The sequence below is a fragment of the Mytilus galloprovincialis genome, chromosome 14 (assembly GCF_965363235.1).
Source record: "Mytilus galloprovincialis chromosome 14, xbMytGall1.hap1.1, whole genome shotgun sequence".
Classification (NCBI taxonomy): Eukaryota; Metazoa; Mollusca; class Bivalvia; order Mytilida; family Mytilidae; genus Mytilus; species Mytilus galloprovincialis.
Genome location: NC_134851.1, coordinates 24,612,895 through 24,633,884, shown reverse-complemented (window position 1 = coordinate 24,633,884; position 20,990 = coordinate 24,612,895). Strand labels below are relative to the sequence as shown.

At 31.8% G+C, this 20,990-nt stretch overlaps 1 protein-coding gene across 1 annotated transcript; it reads right to left on the bottom strand.

Annotated features, from left to right (window-relative positions):
• Window positions 1-1,816: 1,816 nt before the first annotated feature.
• Window positions 1,817-13,537, bottom strand: LOC143059698 (syntaxin-17-like). Its single transcript, XM_076233257.1, has 8 exons — window positions 13,444-13,537; window positions 10,908-11,082; window positions 9,996-10,260; window positions 8,724-8,872; window positions 7,191-7,241; window positions 6,248-6,334; window positions 5,530-5,662; window positions 1,817-4,522 (listed from the first exon to the last, which is right to left on the bottom strand). The coding sequence occupies exons 2-8, from the start codon at window positions 11,076-11,078 to the stop codon at window positions 4,380-4,382; spliced, it is 999 nt and encodes a 332-aa protein (XP_076089372.1). The 5' UTR covers window positions 11,079-11,082; window positions 13,444-13,537; the 3' UTR covers window positions 1,817-4,379.
• Between the last annotated feature and the right edge of the window lie 7,453 nt (window positions 13,538-20,990).

The window sequence follows — 20,990 nt, the reverse complement described above, 5'->3', positions numbered from 1 at the left end:
ATGATTGTGGCCAAGTTTGGTTTAATTTGCCCCAGTAGTTTCAGAGGAGAAGATTTTTGTAAAAGATTACTAAGATTTACGAAAAAATGGTTAAAATTTGACTATAAAGGGCAATAACTCCTAAAGGGGTCAGCTGACTATTTCCTTTGCATTGACGTATTTGTAAATCTTACTTTGCTGAACATTATTGCTGTTTACAGTTTATCTCTATCTATAATAATATTCAAGATAATAACCAAAAACAGCAAAATTTCCTTAAAAATACCAATTCAGGGGCAGCAACCCAACAACAGGTTCTCCGATTCATATGAAAATTTCAGGACAGATAGATCTTGACCTGATAAACACTTTTAACCCTGTCAGATTGGCTCTAAATGCTTTGGTTTTTGAGTTATAAGCCAAAAACTGCATTTTACCCCTATGTTCTATTTTTAGCCATGGCGGCCATCTTGGTTGGTTGGCCGGGTCACGCCACACATTTTTTAAACTAGATACCCCAAAGATGACTGTGGCCAAGTTTGGATTAATTTGGCACAGTAGTTTCAGAGGAGAAGATTTTTGTAAAAGATTTCTAAGATTTACGAAAAATGGTTAAAAATTGACTATAAAGGTCAATAACTCCTAAAGGGGTCAACTGACCATTTTGGTCCTGTTGACTTATTTGTAAAGCTAACTTTGCTGAACATTATTGCTGTTTGCAGTTTATCTCTATCTATAATAATATTCAAGATAATAACCAAAAACAGCAAAAATTCCCTAAAATTACCAATTCAGGGGCAGCAACCCAACAACGGGTTGTCGGATTCATCTGAAAATTTGAGGGCAGAAAGATCTTGACCTGATAAACAATTTTACCCATGTCAGATTTGCTCTAAATGCTTTGGTTTTTGAGTTATAAGCTAAAAACTGCATTTTACCCCTATGTTCTATTTTTAGCCATGGCGGCCATCTTGGTTGGTTGGCCGGGTCACGCCACACATTTTTTAAACTAGATACCCCAAAGATGACTGTGGCCAAGTTTGGATTAATTTGGCACAGTAGTTTCAGAGGAGAAGATTTTTGTAAAAGATTTCTAAGATTTACGAAAAATGGTTAAAAATTGACTATAAAGGTCAATAACTCCTAAAGGGGTCAACTGACCATTTTGGTCCTGTTGACTTATTTGTAAAGCTAACTTTGCTGAACATTATTGCTGTTTGCAGTTTATCTCTATCTATAATAATATTCAAGATAATAACCAAAAACAGCAAAAATTCCCTAAAATTACCAATTCAGGGGCAGCAACCCAACAACGGGTTGTCGGATTCATCTGAAAATTTGAGGGCAGAAAGATCATGACCTGATAAACAATTTTACCCCGTCAGATTTGCTCTAAATGCTTTGGTTTTTGAGTTATAAGCTAAAAACTGCATTTTACCCCTATGTTCTATTTTTAGCCATGGCGGCCATCTTGGTTGGTTGGCCGGGTCACGCCACACATTTTTTAAACTAGATACCCCAATGATGATTGTGGCCAAGTTTGGATTAATTTGGCCCAGTTGTTTCAGAGGAGAAGATTTTTGTAAAAGTTAACGACGACGGACGACGACGACGACGACGACGGACGACGGACGACGGACGCCAAGTGATGGGAAAAGCTCACTTGGCCCTTCGGGCCAGGTGAGCTAAAAAATGTGAAAAACTGATTTACTGGACTGACGGATGGACAGACAGACAGATGGACAGTGTACAAACCTAAAGTCCCTTTCTACTAGGGGACTAAAACAATTGTGCAATTCCTCAGCAGAAACGGCCTAAGTAATTCGAACAAAGCAAAAAAATGAATCCCTTAGATATTTATTAGAGTGTCTCTACATATCATAACAAAAATTGAATAACAAAAAAATGAAATATACAATTTGGCTTAGATGTTCACAACAATTTATGTATTAACTCAAATATTTTTGTCAAATATATAGCCAATTTTTAGAGTGGTCAATTCTTTTCAGATTCATTAATCACAACCAAAAATTCTCAAACAGAACTGATAATAATAATCTATCAATAATAATCTTAAGATAGCATAATTTATATAAAATGAAAATAAGACACTTTGGACACCTATTAAAGAATATAATATTATATGGATAGTATATACAAAAATAAAATTATACATATCATGATAGATTTGAAGAAAATTATCGATAACAAACAGAAATATGGTTGACTTTATCATCACTTCATAATGTACAATTACTATTTAAAGAATTCGGTTCATAAAACCAAATTAATTTCCCAAAATTTTTGAAGGGCAAATATTTAGTTTTTAGAACTTTGATTTTTCACAATATATGAAATCTCATTCGGTATATCATTATATTACATTATATAAATCAAACTAAAAAATTAGTTTGTAAAAAGTTTAAAACATAAATTAACATGATAAATGTGTTATGTTGCTTCAGAATAACAAAAGAAAACAAAACAAGATCTTAGTCAATAACATTATAATAACACAGTAACATTGCAATGTTTAATTCAGCAGAAAATATACATCCGTTACCACAGAAGCAAGGCAACTACATGTTCTTAATTTATCAATGGAATATATGCACGTTTTGCATGTAATGAAATAAAATGTAAAAATCTTGAGCCAGCTTTTGAGAAGAAAATAGAAAATTACCTTTTAAGAAATATAAGAAAAATACAATAGTTTTGTAGTAAGGATTGCCATTTAGACAACTATGCACCAAAGATTAAGTTCAGTGACGATATTGAGATTGAAAGTTATACTTAAACCACAATTATATATTTACAAAATCTTATCTCTGAATCTGAAAATCTAACAAACCTTTATTTCTTAATTTCCTTACTTTCAATATTCATTAAGATAATTACGTTTGAAACTTCATACTAAGGGATATTTTACTAAGATGATGGTAAATGTTGAAAAAAAATATTGAAAAAAATTATAAGCATAAAGAATTGATGCTTTTTTTTTAAAGTTTTACCTTAGATTTGAGATTCAAATAATTTAAGTTCTGCCTAGCCTTAGTCCAAATAATTATGACGTCTTGAAAGGCTATTATACTTTTAGCTTTGACGCCTTACATCATCGCTGTAAGGCATCAAAGCAAAAAAGAAAATAGCTTTTCAACACCTCAAAACTATTTGAACTAGCCTAGCCTATGGTCCAGGTGAGCAAATAAAGTTTACAATGCATTCAGTATAAGTCCACGAGACATTTTATACATTTCATCAGTATAATTTTGACTGAATTAAACTTATAAAAAAAAAAGAGACAATACCATATATCAGACAATTTTATATGCCATTGAAGGGATTAGTTCCAATTGATCAGTCTGTCATACTGTTACCATGGTTACATTAAATGTTACATATTGATATTTATGGAAATATTTTTACTTCCTATAATAAAACAATATTTTAATCCCATAATCATGATTTTAGTGCTGAGATTATTTAAAAAAAATATGATGTTTTTTGGGGATTAATTTTGATGAATTTTAAGTACTTCCTAAAGTGTTGATTTTTATAACTTGATATATATGTCATAGAGCAAAAACATTAAACCTAACATTTAGAAAAGTACATAGCACCAAGTTTGCTTTTAAGCCTGATAAGTAAATATGTAAACAATAAACGGAACAATTTTCATATCTTTAATCCCTGAAAGTAGGAATCATAATGTCATAACATTACAATTTAGAAGTTACGATTCTCTGCCATGAATGTTTTTTTTTTTATTGTTACAGATATTTGCAATCATATGTCTCATGAATAAAGCCTATAATAATGTGTTAATAAAGGTCCTCCCTGTACTGTAAGATATACCCTTGGACCTCAGACACTTTTTACAGATATTCTGAAATGCACAACCTATGTATGGAAAATAACATGGTTTATTACAAACATGAATGGAAAACTATTTAGTGAAATTCACAACCTTTCTTCAATACCAGTAACAGAAATTCAGAATCAATGGCAAGAAAATGGAAAACTAAAACGGTGTGAACAAAACACTGGAACAATCTGCAGTTTGAAGATATGAAAAAAAAGTGAAAATAGTACTGCACAATGCAAAACAAAACATCTATACGTCTAATGATTTGTAGGTTGTAGTACACCTATAATGTATGACAAAAACTTCTATATTGCATTTAAAAATAATGAGTCTATTGTATCCTCAGTTTGAACCCATGAAAGCAAGATATGCAGTTTAAAGTCAATTTTACCCTTTATGATATAATATAATCCTATCTGTAATTCCTATGGCACTATATATGTAATTTTAAAGCACTAAAATTCCTTTCACCAGTTCCATGGGAACCAGCTGCTTATTCCTTGGTCCAGTTCAATGGGTACCAGTAATTTCCTTTTCACCAATTCCATGGCAACCAGCTATTCCCTTGAGATTGTTTATCCTCACTTCTACAATCCGTTGATTTCTCAGTTAAATTACTCAATTCAATATTTGTGATTTTATCTTGCCTTGATTTAATTATTCTCCCTCCTGTAAAACCTGTAAATAAATCAAGAATTATTATTAATAAAGTAAATCATAGAAATCTTAGAAGGTTAAAAAGATAAACATTTAAGGAATGACTGTAATATTTTTTCTGTCTATGAAGAAATAACATAAAAAATTTGGTGCACACTGAATAACGCCTGTAGTGGGTTATTTAACAGACAGTGTGCACCACATTTTTTATTTTATTTCGAATAGACAGAAAAAATATAACAGTCATTTCTTATAAATTAATTCTAAATTCCATTTTAAATCGTAGAAAACCATGAAAAAACGTTGATGACGTCACGGTCACATGACTAAATTATGTCAATGGGCTGATAACAAAATAACGTCAGCAAATCAGAAGACGTGTTACATCCAAAATTAGATTATTGTTAAATACAGTACTTATATACTGTGGATTTGCTTATTTCCAAGTGTACCAGTTCTCATATATTAATGGAAAATTATAATTTCGTGGATAATTGATTTCATGGTTTGACTGTATACAAGGCTACAAGCCTAAAGAAAATTGGCAATTCTTTGAACATTTCAATGCATAGTTGATTTATTTAATACTGTAAACCAACTTATTTTTGCGGATACTTAATTTCGCAGCTATTTAATTTTGTGATTTTGTGATTTTTTTGATATAGTTTAATAAGGAAAGATCAAAGTTTTACATATTCGCGACGATTTATATTCGGGTTATTTTTCTACCAGTGAAAGTCACGAATATAAATCGCTCGCGAAAATAAGTTGGGTTTACAGTAATAATGAAATCACAGTATATTGACCTCAAGGCTACTCTAGTTTTGTTTGTTTAACCCTGTTGCTGTCTTACACCTTATATTTACTTTTAACATCTAATGTCAATCAGCAATTCATGGTGAGGATTTTTCAGAGTAGATATTGATAGTTTTTGACAATTTACTTCAGTGTATTGACTATCTTATAATATACAGGTTGTATCTTAGTTCCAGTCACTAATCCTAAAAGACTACCCACTACATACTTACCTACAACGCCACCTCCAACAGCCCCTGCCACTCCACCTATTTTAGCTCCAGCCACTAATCCTACAGGACCAGCCATTATAGTACCAATCACAGCACCAGCTATTGGGAAAATAGCTGCCTTGTATTTTGAAGCCTAAAAGTAGAAATACTACAAAGCTAGTAATTTATCTAAGCTTTGAGATCTTAAAAAAAGCAGTTGGACATTTTTTAGTACCATAAACAACTTCACCTGAATTTGAAATTTAAAATATACATGTATATTGCTAGAAAAATTGGGATGATAAGGCAAAAAAATATATAGTTCTTTTTTCTACAATAATGGATCATCCCTTTTTACTCCTATGAAGGTTCATGTCTACCCTTAGACATTTTTGGTAAGGCACATTTAAAATCAAGATATTATACTAATACTTTCAGTAAAGCATCATTAAATTCTGAATGTTTCCTACTTGTACATAGTGTATGTAAGATATTTCAATAAAACCAAAAACATATTTTTCCTACCAAAATTTTTGGAACCTCTTCTTTATATCCTATCTTTTCTGCCAAACTTTAGAACATTTTAGAGACTTACTACAATTGCTCTTTCATGAATAAAACTATATTATCTTATTTTAATGCAATAACAATAAGTAAAAGTTTTTTTTCAAATTTTCAAGTAAAATAGTTTTGAACCTTATCTATGTTTGTAAATATGCAAGCAATGCAATAATTTTACCCCGCCAAGTGATCGTGTCCCATCGTTTATACTTTGTTGAGCAGTTTCTAAATTATCCTGGATGTTGTCAACTTTTTCTTGTTGTGACTGAAAACATAGCATAGATACAGTTAAGATGGTACATAACATTACAGGGAGATAACTCTGTACAAATCAGCTGAAAACATAACATTACAGGGAGATAACTCTGTACAAATCAGCTGAAAACATAACATTACAGGGAGATAACTCTGTACAAATCAGCTGAAAACGTAACATTACAGGGAGATAACTCTGTACAAATCAGCTGAAAACATAACATTACTGGGAGATAACTCTGTACAAATCAGCTGAAAACATAACATTACTGGGAGATAACTCTGTACAAATCAGCTGAAAATGTAATCATGTTATATATACATTGTTAAATTGATGCATGATTATACTCATTTTTTGTTTTCAGCTATTAATTTTTTTATAAGCATTGCCTCTGTGTAAGTTTGACAAATGGTTACTGATAGGTCAATCTGAAAGAATTATACTGACCCATGCAGGCCCGTAGCCAGGAATTTCCAAGGGGGGTTCGTTGGACGCATGAACTCGACTTTAACAGTCACAATTTGAACAAAACGCTGACTTTAACAGTGCTTATTTGATTTCAAAGGGGGGGGGGGGGTGTTTGTCCCAACCCCCCTTGCTATGGGTATGCCATGAACAAATAATGATGTCTGTATACCGTAAATTTAGAAATCAAAGGTTAAAGTCAAGGTCAATATGATGTTCCTGCTTACAAAGTTTTGTTAAGTGCTACAGTACAAAAGTTACTCACTAAAAAATACACCAGATAATGTTTTTCTATCTAAGGTCAAATTCAATGTGAGTAACTTGACTATGATATAATAGATTTTAAATTAAGTCTTTCAATATTACATTCAGTTGATTGCTATTGTAACGTTATACTTACATGTACTTCAGTAGAAAACTGATGAATCATTGTGTTTAACTCCATTAAATTCTAAAATAAAAAATTCTATCATTTAATTCTTCTTTGCCTCAGCACTGGATAATACTGTACATCAAAAAGTGAAGGTAATAACATTACTTGATTCTGACTGATTTGCTCATTGTTGTAGGCCTTACTGTGACCTATATATAGTTATATCTGTGTCATTTGATCTCTTCTGGAGAGTTGTCTCATTGTCAATCATACCATATCTCCTTATTTCTATCATTAATGCATGTTTAATTTCACCAGGTATTATTCCAATAAGTGTAATTTTAAATGACATGAAGCAAGGAACAGGTGTTATTTTAAGATTATTATAAAACAAAACACATTTTCACTCCTTTCCGCTACTGAATTTCTCGGATATTAAGGAAAAGTTATGTTTCATTAATATTTAATTTCATAGTTGAGGCAAATTTGGAATTCCAAACTACATGCATTGGAAAATTTGCTTCATTGTACAATCAAATTTGTTGTTAACTTATACCCACAAAGTCCTTTCCAACTGGCATCCTACAGTTAATAATTAATCTACAGTAGACAGTATACATACTATGATCTACAGTAGACAGTATACATGCTATGATCTACAGTAGACAGTATACATGCTATGATCTACAGTAGACAGTATACATGCTATGATCTACAGTAGACAGTATATACTATGATCTACAGTAGACAGTATACATGCTATGATCTACAGTAGACAGTATACATGCTATGATCTACAGTAGGCAGTATACATGCTATGATCTACAGTAGACAGTATACATACTATGATCAAAGTGTTGATTTTTGCTCATTTTCAATGGTTAAGGATTATGTACCCTTGTGCTGGTTCAATGCTAATCATATGGAAATTTTATAGAAAATCCACAACCTTTATCCTTGTACTCTCATATTTGGCAAATTGATGATTGATAGATATAGGATTATTGCATGCAGTGCTAGCATTGATTTCCTTAAAACAAGTTTATTAATGTAGTTATTGGTTAAAACAAATAAAGATATTGACCAAATCAAGTACACCTCGACTTTAGTGACTCAGCACAAGGTATTTTGGAATTTACAGGTTGGTTAGAACTTTTTGCAAAAAATAAACACTAGCCCATCATAGAAAAGCCAAGTGAATAATCTATGTTTCAAATTTTATAACAAAAATCTCTGTATTAAAGACTGTGGATTTTCTATAAAAATCTTGGTTTATTTGCCACAAAGTACTCTTATTCTATTAAATGAAATGAATCAGTAAATACTAATGCTTTGCATCAAGTTTCCCCTTGGTGTATGTACAAAATGGCCTATTTCTATTATTCGTTATATCTGTAGTTTTGATACAATTGAATTCTGAAAAATTCGTACAAAAATGCCTACAAAAGGGTTCATAAACCTTAATGAGTGACTCTTAAGGAGTTTATAATATCTGCCTTTTTATATTAATTGTTTGTAAATATTATATGCTGTTTTTCTTTTTTTACTATAAAAATTTACTTGATGTAAATTTTCCCATGACTCCATTGCTTCTGTGTCTTCAATGATTTTAGGATTAATCTGTAACTGCTCAATTCCTAGTGCTACGGAGGCTTTTCTAGCAGGGTCATCTGAATGTTTACCTGGCATGAGTGGATGGCTGAGGTTTGCTGTCAATATAAAAGATGGGTAATGTTACACAAAATGCTGTGGTCTTTACTTGTTCAATATCATATGTTTTTCTAATTGTTTGAAGGCTGTATGAACAGAGAACTGTAAATGATTACATCCTTCGTAGATAGTTGTCTTTAAATATTCTATTTTATTTTCATGATGTCTTCAATACATGTATATTTAAATGTAATTTCTCAAGAAATTTATTTGCTACATGAAAATAAACTGTTAAGACATCATGTATATCTACAGTGCTAAATCATATACAGAACAAATAAAATTGAGAATGGAAATGGGGAATGTGCCAAAGAGACAACAACCCGACCATAGAGCAGACAACAGCAGAAGGTCACCAACAGGTCTTCAATGTAGCGAGAAATTCTCGCACACGGAGGTGTCCTTCAGCTGGCCCCTAAACAAATATATATTAGTTCAGTGATAATGAACGCCATACTAAACTACAAATTGTACACAAGAAACTAAAAGTTAAAATAATACAAGACTAACCAGGGCCAGAGGCTGCTGACTTGGGACAGGCGCGCGGTTTATGAACGCCATACTAAACTATGTTGAGTTATGTGTGTATTTGTTTGTCTTTCGATCGTTTTTCCTTTTTTCTACATTACATTACCAGTTTATTTTCCACTTATTAGTTTGATTATCACTTTGGTATCTCTTTTATACAATCCTACTATTTTAGTTTGATTATAATTAAGGGAGTTTGCTTCTCAGTTTCAAAGTAATTAACTTTACAAAACACTAGTTTATATAGATAGGGGATTAATAAAGGAATTCAAAGATCAAAAAATATATATAGGTCACCGTGATTGTTTTCAAGATATTAGCCATTGAAATTATGGCGGGAAAATATTCTCTCTTGACTTTTCATAGCTTTATCATTGACAAGTTGAAGTTCTCAAAAACTGTAAAAAAGTAATTAAATTTTATAAGACTTTTACAGATGGCTTATCATTATACATGTAAAAGATTTACAAAAAGAAAAATGGAGGTCACCGGGGAAATTTTTTCAAGGCATTCAAATGGATAAAACCAGAGGATTCCGAAAATCTGACAAAAAATCTAAAACATGACAAGCCAGCTTCCTTAAATACAATGTACCATCTTCTTCGTCATTATCTTCATGCTGTTGAGATTCTGGCTGAGTCTCTGCTTCCGTACTTTCTATTTCTGCAAATTCTTTTATTGATCTTATAGCAGTGTTTTTCATATCTTCAATTTTTTCATCAAACTTGTGCAAGTCACTGTCCTGGACTTGTCTGCGTGTTTTTTCTATTTCCTTTATATTTCTCACTATTTGTTGAACTGTACGAGTTGTGTTTATCTGTTCTTTGTTTAGATTAGTCCAGTCCTGTAGTCTGCTGTACTGTAAAGTAAGAAAAAAAAAGTTAATACTGATTAGTTTGGTGAGTTTGGATGTAGTCCAGATCTGTCTGATACATGTACATTGTAGTTAAAAAAAAATAAAAAAATTAAAAAAATACATGTAGTTTTCTGAACTGTAGTTGAGAAAAAAAAAATTGTCATACAAGATGTATAATATCTTCTATGACAATTTTTTTTTCTCAACTACAGTTCAGAAAACTACATGTATTTTTTTTTTTATTATTTTTTTTTTAGACATGTTATGCTCTATATTAAATTAAAAAGATGTGGTATGATTGCCAATGAGACAGCTCTCCACCAGAGACCAAATGACATTTGAAATGTCCTAGAAATTATCAACTATGGGTTTCATTACGGCCTTCCATGATTCCAAAGATAAATTCATGAAATGTTATAAGAAACTCAAACCAATAAAAAGGTAACATATATAGCATGTATAGCAATAATATTTTTTTTTCAGGGGCAACACATAAGTACCTTGTATGTACTTATAAGTCATGTTTATATACTTGAAGATGTAACTAACTCCCCTTAAAAAAGGCATGTTTTTATACTTTATTACCAGATTTGAGAACTTCTAATTTGTCCCTAATTCAATATATGTGTCATACACAGTCATAAAATTACCTTTTCAATATTAAGCCTGTGTTTATGTAACCTGTCCAAGTCCATTTCAATCACTTTAAGAAACTTCTGTATGGACGGTTCCAACCTTTGAATAGGAAACTTCGGGATCTCTGTATCTCTGCTTGTCCAGCTCGTGTTTTTCTCAAAACTTCCCATGTTGGTTATATTCATAAAACTGAAATAACGTAACATGTACTATGTAACATTTATATATATATAACATGTATAACACATGTTTTAAAAATAACATATATTGAGTAATTTTGTATTTTGTATTTCTCTTCTAGAGCAGAAAACATGACAATATTCATGATAATAAACTATTGTGGATTCAGTTATGTTCAGAATACTTATTTCATTTATTGTGAAAAAAATTAGCAGGTTTATGGATACTTAAATTAATGATTTTGCACAAGTCTGCAATAAATGTGTACTTTGTTGAATATATATGTTTGTTGTAAACCTTGGCCACATTTATTGTATCAAAATGTCACATGCCAAACTGTTTTAGGGTTTGTCTGACTAAAAGAGAACTTTGAACTTTTCTACTTTTATATTCAACTAAAAAATCTTAAAATTTCTGTCTGACCGAATAATTTTTTGTCTGACATTTTGTCGGTCAGACAGAGTTTGGGATACACTGCACATGTGCATGCTTATGAAGTACAAATCATCATGATTATATGGGTGCAAGACAAGCCAGTCTGAAGACAACTTAGACCATCTCCAACTACAAAATGTAAGACAACTTGGACCGTCTCCAACTAAGACAACTTAGACCGTCTCCAACTTAGACAACTTGGACCGTCTCCAACTAAGACAACTAAGACCATCTCCAACTAAGACAACTTGGACTAGTCTATGAAGACAAGTCAGACCATCAATAAGTCTACTGGGGTTGTCTTTAATGACAATTCAGACTCAGTTTAAAATTACAGTTTTGCAAAATAAATGATTTACTGAAAAAGTCTGTGTCTAGTGAGAAGTCTTTAACAAAGTTTTTAGTACTCCAATTTCAAAACAAAACTAAGACAACAATATACATGATATATATAAAATTTAGCACTAAGTAAAACCTATATGTACACTAAATCATGGTATGTCATTCACATACAATGTAAGATACATACATGTATGACTTGAGCACTAAGATTTATTTAAAATATAGATTCCTAATGTGAACATTGGTGAATGAAGAATTAGAAATAAGAATCTTCACCAAAAGCATGAAAAGGGTACAATGTACTTGACGTAAAATATAACAAGTTAATCAGGGTTCTCGCTAAGGATTTTTGAAGGCGAGTCCGTTTTTAGCTATTGATGAGTCCAACAGCAAAAAGAAAATATGTTATTGCAATATATAATGTTATGTTTTAAGTCTCTATTTCCTAACAGAGCAATGAAATGCCATTAAATTCTGATCACTTTTAAACTTTTGCTTTAAAATGATTATATTTGTGTTTAACTGTGTTCAGTTTATACAAAATATTTCAATCTTGATGCATCTGTGAACTCACCAGTTTTGAAAATGGTCAGTCTAAACAGATTTTGATGAGTCCAGGACTCATGGACACGCCTAAGTGAGAACCCTGAGTTTATAGCACAAACTCTTATGGTTATAGATACTTCATTATAGAACTATTAGCTGTCATTTTTCAAGGTCAAAGATGACTTTAAAATAATAAATGAAGAATTCAAATATTAAAGTTAAGCAAACTCATGATCAACCGACTATTTTTTGCTTCAATTATAATATGTATGACAGTCAGGGATACAAGTTTTATAATACATGTAATAAATTAATAAAGATTTTTTAAAATATTGTATTCACATATATTACAATATTTGTTTTTCTGTTTTGCAAATACATGTACAGCAATGAGAATGCCATGTAAAATATCATATTTGATCATTTATATGTATTCAATACTATATAGTGCAAATCCTCTTTTAACACAGGTTAATATCAGGTTAAATACTTTGTCTGAGCTGTCCTTATAGACGTTCTGAGTTGACTGAATGACTGTCCAAGTTGTGAACTCAGTCCAACTTGTTCCAGGGCCGAGTTGTCCTGCATTCATTATAATGATGTGTGTAAATGTCATGTCTTATTTTTATGTTGATCATTTTCAGTGTAAAAAACTCAGTAGAGCTTGTGGCTTCTGTGAAATAGATATTTGTATAAAATGTATATGAATATGAGGGGGGATAGGAGGGGTCTTGATCCCGAAATCCCAGACTTGAAAAAACGAAATCCTGAGGTCCCGAATTTAAATAAAGCAAATCCCGACATCCCGAAATCCAAAAAAAAGGATTCCCAGATCCCGAAAGGGTCAATCCCGAAATCCTGAGCTTAAAAACACCCGATCCCGGAGTCCCAATAAAGGTCCTATCCCCCCTCGAATATGTTTGCAATAAATTGTATTTTGACATTTTTGTATCCTGTTTCATTTTGTTCATTTTTTACCATTTGAATCTTTTATATTCAACCCTATTTCTCTTTTTCTAATTTAAATTTCTACTCATAAAACTAAACCTGTTTCGAATTCAATTGACACCTCAATGGAGTAGAGTAATACTAGAGAAATAAAGTTGTTTTGGTAAAAACCTACTTTTCTTTTTCATAAAAATGTAAACAGGAAGTGTCTAAATGATCATAATTTACAAAACAAAATCGAAAAAGATACGCCATGAATCCGGAAAAAAATAATTTTGCCCTCGGATTTTTATCGCAAAACTATATATTCTGAACAATAAAATCTATGATATAGAGTAGAGATTAGCTTAACTTTCCTATTCCAATATCAACATTAAATCTTTGAAGATTCAAGATGTCTTATAAGCCTTATAAGCAAAAATCAGCGATTATCATAAAAGCCTTGCACAGTGACATCAAGTATATGTAAATTTTTTGAAGAATGCAAATTTTAATCGTTATAAAAGTATGCCTTCCGTTTAGTATTAGAATCGAACAAAACTACTGGGAAAGAAATATCCTCTTAGACTCGTATATAGGCGAAGCTTATGCAATCTAACAACTGTTAGATACAACACGTACTGTTACTGCGATAATCTTTAAAAAATAGTAAAATGTGTGCCTTTTCAGTATGAAAATGAAATAAAAGTTAACCAAAATAACTCTTTATGCATATCTGATATATTTGTATATGTAAATCGTATTTGTTATTCTTGTATTCTTTATTACAATCAGGTCGTATTAATTATCTCGTTTGCATTTTTATACAAGTGATATTTTGTAGTTCTTCATGGCCTTTTATGGCTTATTATACTGTAGGGATTTTGTCTCGATTGTTGGAAGCTGACGATGACACATAGTTGCTAGCTTCAATCACATCTTTTTATTGTCAATTTTTCCACTTCAAACTGTTGAATAATCTCATCTGGATTGCAACCCTTGCCTCGCGAAGATGCAAATGGTATAACCCATATTGCCTTGACCTCTAACTCGAACTTCTTTTGAATTATATTTTACTGTACGTATTACTGTGTGTTTGTTTATCCTACAGTGTATCAGATATTTCTGGCATCTGGTCGAAATAAGCTAAGAGATTCCAAACGACAATAGAATTTTAGTCGAATTTTTAAAAGTGCAACGGTTATTCTAAGGTCAACAGTTGAGCATAGGTAGCCGGATATAGTCGAATAAAGACATACATTTTTGTGTTATAATTGGTAGATATACGACAGTTTTATGGGGTATGCATTTCCGATTGCCTTGACTGCTATGTATAGAGCCGATGGCCTCGGAACATGTTGTAGTTTAATGTTATCGTGACATGATAATGCCGTTAAAACACCCTAAAACTCAAAACAAATTGATGTTAGGAATATCTTTTTCTTAAAGCACTAGCTGTCAAATTCATGTTCACCGATTTGAATCTAATTCTCATATTAGATTTATTTTAAGAATTGAATGCTCTTTTTTGTTAATTTATTGGGGTGTAAAAGCGTTGACTGAAGTACATTTGTAACAAAAAATTTGTTCCGGCGTGACATTTGTTCCGTCGGAACAAATATAATAGGAAATATGTTCCATGGGAACTTATATTACAGAAAATTTGTTCCAGCACTATAAAATTTGTTCCGGAACTAATTTTTTAACCAAAAATGAAATAAGTTCCGGAACAAAAATCACAGCTCCATGAGTTTTGTTCCAATATTAAAATTTGGGGGGAAAAAAGTGAAATAAATTCCTGTGATATTAGTTTTGAACGAAAGTATTTTACAGGAATCAATGAAAAATTGAAAATGTTCTGCTTGAATCTATTTCACAGAAAATAAGTACCTTTAACATATTACGAAGCAAAATGTTTTCTTGTTACACTTAATAGTTGTACTATGCTTGCATGGGGTACATTTACAATTGAAGGCATGACTGTAGGATGAAGATAAGAAATAAAAGCGATTATAATGTATCATAATTTGTATCAATGTTTGATCGTTTATGTGGTATTCGACCTCCTTATTTCCTGTTGATCTGTCATGGGTGTTCTAATCATACATGTACTTAGCTATGGTCATTGCGCAGTTTTAAAAGAGTGTGTCTTTTGTTTCTTTATGCAATTTAATATAATTGATTAGTTACATTGTCCTTTTCAAATTACTTAATTAGTACAAATGTTCATCTTTAACTATAATACTTTTTTTTTCGGTATGACTTTTATTATTATTTCTTATTCTACTCTTTCCTTGTTCATAAGTGTCATTTTTAGTATTATTAATTGAAAATGTTATTCTTTTGATTTACTAACCACAGGATCCAAATTGAATGTTTACACTTATTATTTATTACATTATAAATATAATACATTTTTTTTTATAATGACTTTAAACTCACTGATGACAAGTGCTCAGTATATGTATGATAACTCGTTTAAAACCAGTGGAACATATTTCATAGAAAAGGAACTTATTTCACCAGGTGAGGAACTTATTTCACCAGGTGAGGAACAAATCTCACAAATCCAGAACTTATTTCATCAGGTGAGGAACAAATCTCACAAACATGGAACTTATTTCACTAGGTAGGGAACAAATTTCACCGACCCAGAACTTATTTCACCAGGTAAAGTGTGGAACTTATTTCATAGAGATGGAACAAATTATATAGAAATTGTCTGTGAAAAAAGTTTTCACAGAACATATTTCCTGTGAAATTAGTTCCACTGGAACTATTTTCACAGGAACAAATTTTGGCTCACACATTTTGTATGAAGCGCGGAAGCGCTTCATAATACAAATGTGAACACGGTCAACGCTTTTACAACCCTATAAAGTTACAAAAAAAAAGCATTCAATACTTATAATTACATTTTTACCTATAGCACGCCTTTTATCAAGTTTTTATTTCATTTACCTGTGCACTTTATTGTGGGACCTCGTATCATCATGAATGAAAAATTGCATTGTGTAATGCAATTGATTAAGGAATATCACGAGATTGCTAGTTAGCCAATCAGAATAACGTATTATAATGAAACATACACCTAATGTAATTATAACAATGTACAACATTTATTCAAATTATAAACAATTTACAGGGCATGGGATCGATAATATGAATCTTCGTTACGTGTGTATTTCAATTTAGTCTAGACGTCATCTAATTAACTATTGAGATATGACACCGAAAACAACCAATGGTCACATAACGACACAAACATAAACATAAACATAAATTGATATATGGAACTCGTACAAATGGCCTTTTCTATGTCTGTTTGATTTCAATTTTAAGGGTACAAAAATAAGTTAATTTTCGATTTTACCTGAGTAAGAATGATTTTTTTTGTGAATCGAATCAGTCAATTAAATGATTTATCGTTGTTTCACTTTCATTGTCGACATGCTTTTCTTTTAATAGCCTAACACGCATCAATCATACATAATCCATCTGTAGCTAAGGGGTAAATTGAAATCACATGAATACGGATTCAATGAGGTTGAATTATTCACTGCATTACTCACCATCGATGTTTCTTCGCTTATTTTGAAAAAAAATTGAACCCTACTTGCTGCTTACATAGTTAATTATTATTTCACTTTCATTAATGATTGAACAAAAAAAATCAGATGTTTTTTATGTATCTCGTAGCTAGTGCTCCTTTAATAGATATAGGAAGATGTGGTATGCGTGTCAATGAAACAACTCTCCATGCAACTCACAATTCTATAAAACTATGGTTTTGTAAAAACACAAAGACAGTGAATGTTCACTCTGACATGTATAATCAGTTTAATGCCTACCAGCCGTAATAAATGTAAATGCTCTTTTGTTCCGACGTTGAAAAGTCCCGGGCGGAAAGAACTAACTAGCCGCAAAGTTCCGGAGGAACATATTAACTAGTTACTTTGTTCTTCCTCTGGTTTAAAAGTTCCACCGGAACAAAGTGACTAGTTGAAAAGTTCTAACGGAACATATCAACTAGTTAGAAAGTTTCTTTTTACCAAATTAGTCAAAACCGGAACTAACAAACTAGCCCAAAAGTTCCAACGGAACTTATCAACCAGTCACAAAGTTCCATTTGGAGAATTGATGGAAAGACCTTCATGAGGAGGGGGTATTCTTCCCTCTCTTAAGCTTGAGGATACTATGAATACTAAATTTGCATGATGATGTAACTTATTCCGTGTTATGTGAGCTATGAAATAGAACTTTAATTTTGCTGGGGGAGTTTGTTCTTCCCCCTCAGAACAAAAAAAATTAAATACATTTTCATTATTTCCCCAACTTGAAATAAAGTTCCATGCCCCTTTTTTCATATTTGTCCCCAAAGAAACCCCTTTCAGTGCGTTGGGTATTCTTGTAAATTAATGATTTGCTCTTATATATACTGATACTCATTCTTCCCCTCTTTCTACAAAAAGGACGAAATATGGTATATTCGGAACGATGTAACTAGTTGTTCTGTTCCGCAAGAACTATTCAACTAGATACACATTGTTCCGGGACTTTTCAACTAGCTACTTTTTTCCGGAACTTTTCGACTGCACTCGGAATAAAACAATTAGTTGGAAAGTTCCGTCGAAACGAAATAACTAGTTGAAACGTTCCGCTGGAATAAAGTATCTGACGGAACATAGTGGCTGTTACATAAACACCCATGCATTCATACTTTTTTTTTACTCCAGCGTCACTAACACGTCTTTCGTAGAAGAAACGCGCATCTGACGTACAATATTTAAAGTCTGACGAATTTATTATTCATTCCACGACAACATACTTTTAAAATACGTTTACAATTAAGGCAAAGTACATAGGCGTGACAGTTTTATCTAACCTAAATAGTAACGCACATAACCAACGCATGTTAAAATCAGAATACATGTAAAGGCACACTTGCTTTTCTTTGTAGAAGTAACAGCAACTGTTCATGATCAACGGCGGTAAAGGAAAATTCATATATAGATTCCAACATTATTGAGTATAAAGACAAAACAGAAAAAAGATGCAAAAAGGGTTGATAGGCTTGTAACTAACCGATAGAACATTTGAGAGGGTATAAGAGATTTACATTTTATTTTGAAAGGACAAAACATGCAGAATATATACATTATGCTTCAGTGTTAAGATCTTTTAAGACCAACATTTGTTTTATGAAAAGCTGACGATCACATTAAAAGCATATATAATTATACACGCATTACAATCGATTCGTCTGTTTTCATTTGAATCGATTTAAATGGATCGGAACTGGTTCTGTTGTTCTTAATCAGAACGATTTCTGATCGAATAACATTTTCGCTATGCTTATGAACTGCGTCAAATTGACATTGATATTATGCAGGTGCACGTAAACATGTACTTCAGTCTTGTATATGACTTCGAATGGTTTCGGAACATCGGAAATACGGTATCAAGGGGGTCTCATTGGGGGGTTCCGATCCCGGATCCCGCTTACTGTTTTGTCAGCCTGATTCCCGTATCCCGCTTACACTATGTACGTAAGCAATTCTCATTTTTTTGTCTTTTCCCGGGTCCCACTCGACCACATTTCCCGTTTTCACGACACAATTATTCGACTTTCACGTGTCACGCTTACAAAATATCGGCAATCCCGCGTCACGCTTAGACCCCAATGAGACCCACTATCAAAGATGATCGAAGGATCTTGAAATAACTCAATTTTCAAACAGTTACAGACCTTCCATAGATTGTTTAACCCTAGAAAGGTTATCAGATGTATATCCCAAATAAGTTCGATCGATCTTTTGTCAGACCAGTCTACTCTACCGGACACATGAGTCTATATATATCAAATACGAATTTGTTTGTTTATGATAGTTCGATCAAACTATAAAACGGTCAAAAATAAAACGCAAAAAAACTAATTATATATTTATACGGTACATAAAAGACGAAAATAATGAAACATCGTGTAACTATATTTTTTAATTACTTCTTATATGGTCGGATGATATATTGATTCGTATTAAAATCAAAACTTTGTTTACAAGAGATGTTTTTCCGATAATGAAAGACACACCTACGTTATGACACTTTTTAAATATGTGTTATTGACTTTTTTGAGAACTTATTGACCAATTATCATTGCTTGACTTTTGAAATATTCAGTTCGATACAATATATATATACAGCTAATAATGCAACACCTATCATGCAAAATACTCATATAACGACGGCAACAAAGATGAAGATCAGCTATATATTTTATGTTAAAAATTATGTCCTGAAGCCAACAAATATTCTTAAGCCTAATATCACCTTTATTCCTCGAGCGTACTACCTCATGCGAAGTTGAGTAATAGGTAGGAACGGAAATTAGACAAAAAAAAAAAAAAACCATTTACAATTTAATATAATATGACGTGTCTATGCTATTATTTCAACTTTAAAAAATTAAAACTATTTTCGCAATATTTTTTCATCTGTTTTTTTATTTTTATTTTTGTTAATGATGTACAATAAAGACACACTATTATTTTTCACTTCCATTCTGAATCAAATTGCCATCCAGGAAATTAAGAATACAACATATTCATTAGCAAAAGAGAGGCAAGACTCGGATTTCAGCGGGACATTCACACTCTTAATTCGAAAATGAACTGAGGACGCCATGATAAAAAAAACCCACATCATTTGAAAATAAAGATTAATAAACACGAACCCCATCAAAAGGTGCTCCGTAATGGGTAAGCAAATCCTGCTCTACATTCGGCACCTACAGCATGCAAAACCGCAGTAAAAGATGGATTTGGGTCTGTTTTGTAGGGTGTTCACAGCCACTCAATTTTAACCAATTACAGACTATGCATGGATTTTTTTCTAACCTGAAATAGGTAAACAGATGTGTTGACATTCTTTTGTATAATGTCAATTTCTATCCGACTACAGACCACCTCTTTATATGCAAGTTTAGAAGAGCATTTCATAAATATGTAAATGTTTTAGTTTCATATATACAGCGTCATATATAAACAGCCAACAGAACATTTGCACATTTACTTGAATTTTCATTATAAGTTAGCTATAAACTTTATAACACATTTCGTTTAAAAATGATGGCTACCTTTTCAAGAACTTAATTTTTTTCCCGATTGAAGTGGATTCAATTTTGCATTAAGATTTTTTTACTAATAGTCGATAAACGAAAACGGTATTTTCATGAGATCTACAGAAAATCGTGCACAAATACTTGTAAGTTGTATATTTTTTGACAGCTTTCGATTAAACAATTATGTACCACAAAGTTGCGTGACAATTGCCAAATGCAATATGCATTAAAAGGAGTGCACCACAGATATGACGACAAAAAACGTCAATACATTCAACATGGGATTGATTATAAAAATATCACATTAAACACGAATATTTCCCAAATATCCACATATAGTATTTTGTTAATTACTTTTTAGTGTTTAGTGTGTTACACGCATGATACATGACAAGTGGTCATGAAAAATATAGCATTTTGTTCGTAATGGTAGTAAATATATAATTACATTACAAAAAAGAATGTGTTGATTGGCTAACTGTCACCTATGCAAATGAGATACCACAAATTCTAATATTTGTCATAAAATGCGTTGAACAATATATTT